The following is a 12133-nucleotide window of genomic DNA, read 5'->3' on the forward strand; positions in this document are numbered from 1 at the left end:
TATCTAAATCAAATTTGGATAATTGAATTTGACATTCGGATACATCCGGCTGACATGAACTCTGTTATTATTTCAGTTAATTTTCTAGTTTCTTTCTTAATCCTTAAAAAAAGTATCATTCGACGCTCAATTCTCCAATTTATGAAGGATAATAACTTTCAAGTAAAAATAAAAAATCTTGATAATTTCTTGATTTATTCTTTAATTTATTTATATTCAGCCAATTATTATTATTCTTTTGTTTTTTGATTGAATATATTATATTATTATTCTCAATATTTAAAGAAGAAAGTTCTCTTTGCTATAAATCCGACTTCCTTCCCTGTCAACCCACTCTATCTCCGCACAGAAAAAACATTGTTTGAGCGTGTTCCCCGGCACTGCCTCATGAAAAATAGGATATCCAAGACATAGCTAAGCAGCGATTGCAAAAGCCTGAAACTTCCTTCTTGTTGATTCTGTTCGAGAGAATGGATTGTTTTAAAATTCCAAGCTCTGTAATCTTGCTGGGGTTTTTTCTGCTGGTTTTCGCAGAATCAGTGATGGGTCGGTTTGTTGTGGAGAAGAACAGCTTGAGGGTGACGTCACCGGATAGCATAAAGGGGACTCAAGACAGTGCTATTGGAAACTTTGGGATTCCACAGTATGGGGGAAGTATGGCAGGAACTGTGGTGTACCCAAAAGATAACAAGAAAGGCTGTAAAAATTTTGATGATTTTGGGGTTTCTTTCAAGACCAAGCCTGGGGCTCTACCGAATTTTGTTCTTGTTGATCGTGGAGGTATCTGTTCTTTTACTTGTTGAACATTTTTGGTTCCGTCTTACCTTGTCGGTTACTTGGATCCGAAATTTCTATTGTGATATCTAGAGATGTCATTTCTATCATATTGGTTATTTCTTTGTTTCAGTTTATGATGTGGGTAATTTTTACTTAAAAGAAGTATCCAGTCATTCAATGATTGAGCTTCTTGTTTGAGGTGTATATCGTTATTTTTTTGTGCATGTCCTTTAGTCCATTTTCGTTAGTTTGCTGGCTTGAGGTTGAATTTGAGAATGCTCTTGTCTTTTTAGGATAGTTGTTTATTTTATTCGAGAAGACATCCTTTTGGTAATTTCTGATAAATTTTCCTTTTTTCATTGTTTAGATTAGATGAATAATCTATCTTGCTAGGTTATTTTGATTTGCTTATCCCTATATATTTTAGTCACTTTCTCTATTCGGGCAAAATAATTGTCTGGTTTGGGGGAATTATTATTATTATTATTATTATTATTATTATTATTATTATTTTTTATCTTTTTAAAATTATCATTTGGTTTGTTTGATTTATGGAGTCGATGAATATTTTACGAAGTATATCTTATCAAATCATGCACATGAAAAGATTATTATTTTGTCTCTTATTTCATGGGTAATCCACAAATGTAGTGGTTTCAAATGCTCTTCCTCAAGCATGTGTATAGAGTGGATCATTATCTACTTGCCTTATATAGCACTTCAAAGATCTTTTTGAGTAAGTTCTTTGTAAGAATGTTAACCAGTTGACGTTAGGATGGAAACTAAGTAACGCAAATGTTGCCGTTCTCAGACTTCTTCTTAACGAAATGTTTGTTGTTTTCCAAGTGTTTTTACTGTCTTGGTGAATTGGATTCTGAGCAGTACTTACTGGTGCCTTATCGTGGCAAAACAAGGTCATAACTCATAAGTATTTTCCCAACAGTTTTTAATTCTTCCAAGAGTCTTTTTAACCGGATCTCCCCCTGGAGCAACTGCACAGAAACTTAGCCTCTACAGTGACTTTGCAACTGATGACTTGTTCTTGCCTCTCCATGTCACCAAGTTGACCCTGTGTAAGAGTCTTTCAAATAAAACTTGCAAATTCTGTACTCATATAAACGTCAGCTTTTTTTTCTGAAGTAAAAACTAAGCTGGTCATCATTCAGCTTTGTGTTATGTTGGGCTTCACTCCTCCACCAGTGATGCACCCCAAAATCCTGGCCTCTTTCAGCAAATATATGATGATACATTCACACTAGGAAATGGAGAATAGAGCTACTTATAGCCAATTCTATTCACAAAGAATGCCAGAGAACTCCCGACTTCTTGGGTTTAGTTCATAAAGAAGATAACTTTTCAAAATCTTATTGTGTTCAAGATTTTCTCTAATAGCGTTTATACATTAAATATTATTATTTACTGTTACTAGAGTACTTTTGAGAAAGAATATAAATTGTTCTAGCGAAAGTATCCTCGTGTTCTTGGGTTGCTGCATGATTTTATCAAGCCCTTGGGAGTTGTTTCAGTCCATTCAGAGATTTTCGAAATCTTCATACTTTCTTGCCAGCTATTCAATTTACACTTCTTCGTGTAAACATCACTGAGGAATATGTTTTTTGCATCATATTAGAGATAAATATATTTCATATTTACTCTCTATGATTTGTAGAACATTTAATTTTTTTTGTTTAGCAATTGGTGCAAAATTCTCTCAATAGTCTTGGTCATATGTTTCCTCTTTGACATAAGCATTGCCTTCAAAATTTTGGTTAAACCGAAATAACCGGTCCTACTGATCTGGTTCAGAAATTTTGGTCGGTTAATTCAGAACAATTTTCATTTAAAAAAATCGATTAAATTGATTTATTCTATTCGATTTTGGTTATTTTATAAAAAAAAATTGCTTAAACTGAATAAACCGATTTTTTAAAATAAAATTCAATTTTATCAAAAATTTCAAATACAAATTTCTTGGGCCATAGATATCGAAGATCACAAAATTTGATTTGGGCCATGGAATTAGAAGATCAGAAATTTTAATAAAAATTTCTTGGGCCACAGAATTGGAATATTACCCTTTGTTTTTAATAATAAAATTCAATTTTGTAATTTTTTTCTGAAATTTTGGTTTGTTCGGTCGCCAACCAAATTATTCAATTTTTAATTCGGTTTGGTTTTTCGAGAGTAAGCCACTGTGTCCTGGTTTACAATAGTTTAGGGTGTTCAATTTTTCCAATATTTCACCTTTCCTGTTATTAAGTAATATTTGGAAATGTTGCCTACCATTTTAATGGCATTGCTTAAGGAATTCTGATTAAGTTTATTCTCTTAAGATATTCTGCTAAGTACAATTGCACGTGCTTTATGAAGACATAAGTTTACGAATCTTTTTTCTTGGCTTGCAGATTGCTTTTTTGCTTTAAAAGTTTGGAATGCCCAAAATGCTGGGGCAGCTGCAGTTCTAGTGGCTGATGACATTGAGGAAGCATTAATAACTATGGACTCACCTGAAGAGGATGGTTCATCGGCAAATTATATTAAGAACATAACAATTCCATCAGCACTGATAGACAAAAGTTTTGGAGAAAAATTGAAGAAAGCAATCAGTGGTGGAGATATGGTGAATGTGAATCTTGACTGGAGGGAAGCTGTTCCACACCCAGATGATCGTGTGGAATACGAACTGTGGACTAATAGCAATGACGAATGTGGCGTTAAGTGTGATATGTTAATGGAGTTTGTAAAAGATTTTAAGGGAGCAGCTCAAATTCTTGAGAAAGGCAGTTATACTCAATTTACACCACATTATATAACTTGGTATTGCCCTCAGGCATTTACCATTAGCAAACAGTGCAAGTCTCAATGCATCAACCATGGAAGGTATTGTGCTCCGGACCCTGAACAGGATTTTAGCACAGGCTATGAAGGAAGAGATGTGGTTCTTGAAAATTTGAGACAGCTTTGCGTGTTCAAAGTGACCAATGAGACCAATAAGCCATGGATATGGTGGGACTATGTTACTGACTTTCAAATTAGATGCCCCATGAAAGAGAAGAAGTACAACAAAGAATGTGCAGACAGTGTTGTAAAATCTTTAGGTAAGTTTTTTCATTTCTCACATTAAATTACCATCTAAATTACTGATTATCAACATAATGTTTTTATCCCTTCAGGTCTTGATCTGAAAAATATTGAAATGTGTATGGGTGATCCTGAGGCTGATTCAGACAATCCAGTTCTTAAGTTAGAACAGGATGCACAAGTGAGTTTTTGTGACCAACTTCTTCGAAATCATCTTCTGCTTTTCATCATATTGCTGCAATATGCTTTTATTTCATATTGTTTTATGAATATCATTCATTGTCTGAGAACTGAAATATGTACTTATAGATTGGAAAAGGATCGCGAGGTGATGTGACCATATTGCCTACACTTGTTGTTAATAATCGACAATGTCGAGGTTAGACTGTAATAGTATATTTCCTTTCAGGAGTAAAATTATTATCTTTTCTTATATGGTTTCTTTTCAGGGAAATTGGAAAAAGGCTCTGTTTTGAAGGCTCTCTGTGCAGGTTTTGAGGAAACGACAGAGCCAGCTGTTTGTCTGAGTGGTGGTAAGTAATCTCCGCTTGAAGGAAAATTTTAATGTCTTTAGATTAATTGGTTTTATAATAAAGTTGGAGCTTATGCTCTGTTAACTTACAGATGTAGAAACAAATGAGTGCTTGGATAATAATGGAGGCTGCTGGCTAGACAAGACAGCTAACATTACAGCTTGCAAGGTACTTTTTTCAATTGCTAAACTAATAAAAAAGAGTGTTATGGCATTTGGTTATGATTTTTTTGTATATTCAGGACACATTTCGAGGAAGAGTGTGTGAATGCCCCGTAGTTAATGGTGTGCAGTTTAAGGGAGATGGTTACAGTTCTTGTATTGGTACGTAAGTGAATGCAATTTGTCCTTTTTCTTGGATGTGGTTAGTTATATAATTTTATGAGAATGTGCTTTCTACAAGAGTTAGTTGTTGGAAGTACTTTTAGCAACAAATTATGCTTTACTTTGCCACAGAATGACTTTTTGCTTCTAATATAGATTCACATCGATAAAACATTAATTAGAATGTATATTAAACACGAGTCATTTTGCACAATAAGAAATTTATTCTGTCCACATCCACCTTGGAGATTTTCTTCGTCAATATTTTCTCCACTTGTCTTGTTACTTCTTTGTGACTCAAATCGGAGGAATAGTGTCCAAACAACAGAAAATTTTGAAGGAAATGCCTTGAGAACCCACTCCTGTGCTCTTTCCAGCTGAAAACTAAAAATAAAGAGGAAATAAAGTTGAAAAATATCCAGGCATCTAGAAGCCCATAAATCATATAATTTATTATTCCACTATTTTTGCGCATCTTTTGGAATTACAGTGAACCAAAAGAGAAGTATATCGACCAGTCTGAGTTGACATTAATGTATACTTTTATTCAACCGACAGTGTTTCTCATATTAGAATTATGTTATATTCAAATAAACCTTACGTGACACCATATGACACAAATTGAGTCATTTGATTGCAGCTCACGAGAATAACAGTTCTTGCTTCTTCATATCTCTCCCAATTATTTTCTCATTTTTTAGCAGAGTTACTTGATTGTTTACTGGTGCGCACTCCTGTTTTGTATGTATGTATTTCTGTTAGAAAAAGTTGAATAAAATAATCCTCTTCATATATTAATTCATCCACAAAATACTTACAAGTTATATTAAAAAATAATTCCACTGGAACACAGGCTTCATCGAAGGACTGGAAAATAAATGTAATCCCTAATTTTAAGAAACAAGATATTTAATTTCGGTGTCATAATCTTTTGAGTCACAATCCCTTAACTGAAGGTGTAACTTATATTTGTCTCTCCTCTCTAGCTTAAGCATTTCAAGCAATTTGGACATTATGAAGCTCATGTTATAGTTTTTTATGTGATGCAATTATTCCATCAATAATGCACATTTCATTCACGCTCGCCTTATCCTCAACTTCATCTAATCGCTTCACAGAATTTTGGTTGCTCTGTGAATCTTCACAATTGTTTGCCCTACAAAATTTGGCACCCAAAGATGATTTGAGGTTAAATAGTTTTAAAAGGCTGAGTTGCTCCATGTTATGCCACTCTCCACACAAATCGGAGCTATGTGGTGCTTATCTATGTGTCATCATTCTTCCAGATTGTAGATGGATGCTTTATGCTGCTTGTTTTGTATGTGTAAGGTAAATTAGAGGAAAAGACAGGAGGAACAAAAAATATGGGGCATACAAGAGTAAAGTGGTATTGCTCTATCTTGGCTTGCGAATTGCGATTCAAGTTCTCTTTTAAAAAATAAAGATAAAATTAGCTCACCAATGGAATTATAGAACCTAAACCAGGGAGGCTACGTGGCAACTGAAGTTGGATGTACTGTCACGACCCAGTGTTTATACAGCTTTTTTTCTCTCTTCTTAGAGATCAATCTATCATGTGAGAAGGAGTTGGAGAAACTAATTATCTTCATTGATGAATTCGTCCATAAGATGAATTCATTTTATAGCCAAAGTATGAATTTATGGAGACAAAAAATAAGTATTCAAACCAAGAGCCTTATTTTCAGGCCACCTTTGATTGCACAAAACATCATCCTTGAGTCTGGATGGTTGAGGGTCTGACTCATATTTGTGACCATTCCAAAAGATTCTGATTCTTGATTTGTTCCTTTCTTGTATGAGTATCTCAAGGCGTTGCAATGAAACTGTCTTATGTTCTATTTTCACCATGCAGCAAGTGGGCCTGGGCGGTGCAAAATTAGTAATGGAGGCTGTTGGCACGAAACCAGAAATGGAGTTACTTTCTCTGCTTGTTTGGTTTGTATTTTTTTAATTTTCTAATTATATTTATTTTTGTTGCTATTTTTTATGGGACAAAAATTGATTCATATGAGAATCCCTGTATTATATATGTAGGATAATGAGGAGGGAAAATGCGCGTGTCCTCAAGGATTTGAAGGTGATGGCGTTAAAACATGTGCGGGTAAGGATTTTTTCATATCACGTACTAATGACCCTATATTTGTTACTTGATAACATCCTTGTTTGAGTACATTTCAATCCACTGTTTTTTATTAATCTAAACCGCAACGCAACACGGATATTAGTACAATGTTGTTCCTTTTTAAAGTTACAGTACTCTCTGTTGCCTAATACTAATATGCGTATACTAAGTCATGCAGACCATTTTCTAGCATGAACACTGGACCTGTCTTCACTCGATATTTTTGGAATATATATTACATTTTAGTATGGACATTGTGGAATTATATTATGCAAAAATAAATTTTAGAATTTTATTTTCCTGAAATTGTAAGGAATACGTCTTTCAAGCAGACACTAAGTTCCCTGTCATTTATTGTCAATTATATTTCTGAAACATTGAATTAGCGTCTATTCCCAGCATATTCTCTTGGTTTAACCTCTTCCACGTTGAATTTTCTTATAACAAACAGATGTTGATGAATGTAAAGAAAAGAAAGCATGTCAATGCCCAGAATGCAGCTGCAAGAACTTGTGGGGCAGTTACGAATGTACCTGTAGTGGGGATCTATTGTTTATCAGGGACCACGATACATGCATTAGTGAGTTCATTTACACATACATCACCCTCTGTGTGTGTAGGAAAGTACCAATTGTCCTTGCTATGATGCGTGGCTTTTTATGCGGACTAGGTTGAAACAAAATGTTTAGATTACTGTACAATTTAAAATAAGACTTGTATGATCAGTATTAGGTTGTCATTTTGTGTAGCAGTAGACACTCGCTTCTACAGTATCTGTGGTGCATGTGTGCAGGTAAGAGGGCTACAGAAGTGAAGTCTTCTTGGACAGCTGTTTGGATCACTATGATTGTATTGGCTATGGCTGCTGGTGGGGCGTATCTCATTTACAAGTATAGGTTGAGGGTGAGTTTTATATGCATCAATGTTCAATTAAATTGCTAGTTTAGCCATTTGACCTCAAAAGTTGAAATCTCTTTGTATAATCTGGCCTTCCTTATTTTGACATCTAGACTCCGAACATGTTATATAGATAGCACATAGGCTTTTTGGGAAGAAGCTGAAACAAGATGAATGGTTGAAGGAATGACATGAGCGACTATTAGAGGAATAATTGCCTTCGGTCTGACATCAACTTCGAAAATGATTTATGTTTTTAAAATTTTCGTATTTGATAATTCAAAGAAAATATGTTTCATCATGTTAATTCTTAAATAGGATTGTTTTGAGTTCATTTTTCAATGTTTTCAGAGCATGGAAAAACAAATTTTGAAGTGCTTCTGTTTTTAGTTTTGTTGCATTTCGACAGTTCCTGTGGAAGGACAGAAGTTCCATTCAGTGCAGGATTCCCTTGCTTTTCAATTTAATATTTCTGTAACATCAGACACTATTGATGGTGGTTTTGTTAATTGGAATTGTAACTCCAGTCATTTTTTTATCAGCTCATCTTTTGCCTTTTTTTCATTTTCAGATGTATATGGACTCGGAGATCAGGGCTATAATGGCACAATACATGCCTCTAGACAGCCAAAACGAAGTTCCTAATCATGTTAACGACAATCGTGCTTGAAACAGAATCCTAACAATTATTCTACTGCGAGGGTGATGTGGGGACTCGTAGGACTGATCTTTGTCCCCATTAGAGAGGTTTTGAAGGTATAATTATCTGGTTTTGTAAAAATTGTTTCATAATAAGTGAACATGTCCAAATCACGATCTTGTTAGGGTATAAGAAAAGGTCATAACTCTTGTAAATTTTATCATGTGACAGGTTGTGCCCTCTTTAATTATTCGAGATCCCTTAGTCGTACGTCGTGACTTCACATTTCATGTTGGGAGAGTCAAATATTTGTATCGATGAGCCAAAGTCTGATATCTTTTAATATACAGCTTGTGTGTTTTTTGGAATGATGGTGCTTAAGAATTTTGTTGATTCGGATAATGTTGTTTTGAGCATTAAATTGCATAGATCTCAAGAATTGCTGACACAGATGAAGCTTAAGCTTTGAATCATATTATTACTAAATTTTTAGTTGGATCTGCTGAACTATATATAAAACTCAGTTCAAAGAATACCGGAAAACACTGTGGATCAGTTCCACCAGTCTGCAAGGAAAGTGGATCTACATGCTTTCTTGATATTCAAGATTTTCTATTTTTAATTGTGTCGTAACTCAGATTTTATATGCACATATATACAGTAGCCATATTCCTATTTAAATAAATCTAATACAATTTTCAGAGGGTCGGTAATGATATATTGCAAAGGGTGGGACTTGAATCCAAGACCATAAGGATCTTGGGGTCCTATTCTTATCACTAAGTCAAGATATCATTGGTATACAAATGCATTTTTAAAAGAGTTTTTGCAATTAAACTGCATTTGAGGTGTTTTTGTAATTTCAAAAATAACGTGTAACCGTATATGTAACATCCATCGAACATATAACATAAATCTTATTGATTTATTTTAAGATTTGAGAAAATTGAGAATGAGTTGTATTCACACTTAGTACATTGGATAAGATATTGATTGATAAATAATCATCATTATCTCACGTTTGGTACCTTTTTAGAAAGCTCATGATATGATAAATAATTTTATACAAGGATAAAATATCTCTTTTATGATATGTGATAATTTTATTTTAATGATAAAAAACACTACAATGAATTAATTGTCATCAATATATAAAAATCATAAACCCTATCGTTCTCTCATTTCACCGTCCCATCAAATAAATATTTTTATTTATTTTTATATATTATATAATATGATAATTATATAATGAACTCGAGATAATTATATAAATGATTTTTATAAATCTCAATAAAATTATTAGTATCACTCGATTAACCTTAAAAATTGATATTTGACTTGACTCACAAAATCAAGAGCTCAATTATCATATTATATAATATATAAAATTAGGTAAAAATAAATAAATCATGCAAGCATTGTCAGCGCATGAACATATAAAAAATATGAACTCAAGCAACAACTTTGAAATTATAAAATTTATTATGATAAGGTTAATTTTGTCATTACAATCTAATATATAAATTTAATCACTCTTATTAAAATCATACTAAACATTAAATATAATATCCTACATCTTATTTATCTTTAACTTATCTTTATATTATATATCACATGTCTATCCTATCATATATACTAAACTATGCCTTAAATGACCTACTTCAATCAGTCTTTATATTAATCATATTCGTCTAATTTTTTGGAAGCATGCGTTTGGACGAAAGAATCTGATTCAACAATTTCCAATTATATTAATTTTGAGCATAACATAAATTGATAGGAAGTGAATTTGAAATCTAAATAATTTAATATAGTGCAACTAATTGAAAGAATAATACTAAAATTACAATCAATATATCGTAAAACAATATGTACAACATTTATATTGTGAGATTTTGTATTCAATTTATCATGAGATTTGATAGATAAAAACACACATAAAAACATAGTTGTCGGCTAAAATTATTAATTTCCGCCAAAAGCAATATGTTTAAAAAGAAAATATCTATTAATATTAATATATTCACCTACGAGATTAAAAATTAATTTCAAAACCTTTTAAATTCTTATTAAAATTAAAATTTTAATATGAGGACCCTTGAAAATATAAAATACATTTAAATTTATTAATCGATTATGACATTTCATAAATTTGTACTTTAGTTTTAGGTTTTTCTAAAATTTGTAAAGTTAATTTGTTTTTTTATTATATGATTTATAATCAATTTAGTCGACTTTTATTTTAAATAATTATTCAAACGCTTATACTTATTAATTTTAAATAATTATTCAAACTAAATTAATAGATGATGTTAGAAGAAAATTTATGTAAATAAAATCAATGGTAGCTTCTCCCAAACTAAGGAGCCAAATTCTGACAATAATACGACGTAATTTATTAGCTAATCTTGTCTCACGCAATGAGATAAGGTAGACTTTAGCAATTTAATCAAGATTTCACATTTAATTACTCAATATATTGTATTATTAAATAAATATCGAGATTAATTGTGGTCAAGTCCGCTAATGAATCTGTACATAAATAATAAACTCCAAACATGAAAGCAAATATTTTTTAAAATATAGAAGAAAAAAATTAAAAATGAGACGATACAAAACTCATAAATTTTTTTATGTACAAAAACTAATATTTATCTTAAAAATAATACAAGAATTAATTTTTAAAAAAATTCTTCCTATGATGTCACTAGTCACGACTATTAAATATTTATTTAACCAAATAATGTAAAAATCAGCTAAGGACAACCACCTCCTTAAAAATTGTCCATACGGCCTTACCTCCCATATCTATTTTAGCTGCTTCTTTTTTTTTTCGGGAAATTGGGGATCAGTCCCCAGCCATCTTTTTTTTTAGTGTTCAGTCCCTAGGTACTTTTTTAGTACCACATTTCCACATGAAGTGTACCACATTTCCACATGAAGTGTACCACAATTTGTATGACATAGTACCACAATTTTGTGGGTAGGGAGTAAACCCAAAGAAATATTTTGATCGGGGATTTTTCACCAACTTCCCCTTTTTTTTTTAATCCTGAAATATTGAAATTAAATACAAAATTCATCTCCAACATATTTTTTTTAATGTTAAAAATCTAAAAAGCAAAAATTTGTGTGAGATGATCTCACGGGTCGTATTTTGTGAGACAGATCTCTTTTTGGGTCATACATGAAGAAATATTACTTTTTATGCTAAGAGTGTTACTTTTTATTGTGAATATCGGTAGAGTTGACCTGTCTCACATATAAAGATTCGTGAGACCGTCTTACAAGAGACCTACTCAATCTAAAAAGAATATTCTTAAGATATTTATGTTACTTTATTCATAATAATTATTTATTCCATCAAATACATTTATAAATTTATTTACACATTTATATATCAAATACATTTATGTTTAATTAATTTATATTATAAGGAATTAAATTAAATTAATTAACTGAATTATATACATAAGTTAATTGCTTAGTTTCTTTTATTTTAATGTTATAACAAATTAAATACAAGACACAAACAGTATCACCTTTCTTATTTTAAAAATCTGGCTAAGTCACCAGATACAAATAAGAATGATCACTTTTGGATGTTATAATCATCTGACAAAATACTGTACTTAAATTGATTATAAATACTAATCATCTGACAAAATACTGTACTTAAATTGATTATAAATACTAATCATCTGACAAAATACTGTACTTAAATTGATTATAAACACTG

General features: G+C 31.8%; 1 protein-coding gene across 1 annotated transcript; it reads left to right on the forward strand.

Moving 5' to 3' along the window:
* Positions 1-316: 316 nt before the first annotated feature.
* Positions 317-8762, forward strand: LOC140969696 (vacuolar-sorting receptor 3-like). Its single transcript, XM_073431129.1, has 12 exons — positions 317-780; positions 3183-3875; positions 3951-4039; positions 4168-4237; positions 4308-4391; positions 4483-4559; positions 4633-4714; positions 6588-6670; positions 6770-6836; positions 7309-7437; positions 7651-7760; positions 8326-8762. Exons 1-12 carry the CDS (start codon positions 471-473, stop codon positions 8422-8424), a joined length of 1893 nt encoding a protein of 630 aa, XP_073287230.1. The 5' UTR covers positions 317-470; the 3' UTR covers positions 8425-8762.
* The last annotated feature ends 3371 nt before the right edge of the window (positions 8763-12133 follow it).

The sequence above is a fragment of the Primulina huaijiensis genome, chromosome 2, assembly GCF_012295235.1.
Source record: "Primulina huaijiensis isolate GDHJ02 chromosome 2, ASM1229523v2, whole genome shotgun sequence".
Taxonomy (NCBI): domain Eukaryota; kingdom Viridiplantae; phylum Streptophyta; class Magnoliopsida; order Lamiales; family Gesneriaceae; genus Primulina; species Primulina huaijiensis.